This window comes from Camelina sativa, chromosome 3, assembly GCF_000633955.1.
Source record: "Camelina sativa cultivar DH55 chromosome 3, Cs, whole genome shotgun sequence".
NCBI classification, from domain to species: domain Eukaryota; kingdom Viridiplantae; phylum Streptophyta; class Magnoliopsida; order Brassicales; family Brassicaceae; genus Camelina; species Camelina sativa.
Genome location: NC_025687.1, coordinates 28,148,315 through 28,148,995, shown reverse-complemented (window position 1 = coordinate 28,148,995; position 681 = coordinate 28,148,315). Strand labels below are relative to the sequence as shown.

At 34.9% G+C, this 681-nt stretch overlaps 1 protein-coding gene across 1 annotated transcript in view; it reads left to right on the top strand.

The window, feature by feature from the left end:
• Positions 334-681, top strand: part of LOC104778445 — a 4,489-nt gene continuing 4,141 nt past the window's right edge. Inside the window, exon 1 of the mRNA XM_019243998.1 lies at positions 334-514. Within this exon, the coding sequence (XP_019099543.1) occupies positions 334-514 (181 nt within the window). The remainder of the gene's footprint in view (positions 515-681) is intronic.

Genomic DNA, 681 nt, shown 5'->3' with positions numbered 1-681 from the left:
AAAAAAAAAAAAAAAAAAAAGAATCAATCACTAGGTAAATTTTCTTTTTTTCATTAATATGATTTATTTTTAAATGTAAGCAACTCTTAAGATATTGCTACGGAGATGACCTTTCGCGAACGCCATGTCACCTTTATTAGCAACAACAACATATTTTATGGCTTCAAATCAGTGATAGCCTTTTTATTTTGTGGGTAAAGCGAATCGTCATTTCCATTTTATAAAGGAAACTAAATCGTCCCTCTTCTTTAAGTTTTTATACATCAACAGAGCGGAAATAGATACGTTAATATATGTCTTGAACTCTGCGGATAAAACAAAACTTCCCAAAACATGAGAGAGTTTTTGGAGCTTAGAGGAGATAGAGACGATGATGAAGAAAAGTGGGTCGAACACTATTCATCCAAGAATAAGATACTTCTCCTTGGCGAAGGAGATTTCTCATTCTCTTGTAGCTTAGCCACTCGCTTCGGCTCTGCTTCCAATATCTACGCTTCCTCTCTCGATTCATACGGTAACCACTTACTTGCGTTGCTTACATTGTGAGGATTTTTATGGTGAACACACTGTTTTATTGAGGTTCCGGTGAATGGTTGATTTTCCAACATTTGCATTGTTCTTCTCTGTTCATGTTCATAGCTTTATAAACCAGTTAAAAAGGTTGTAGCTTTTAGCTTGATT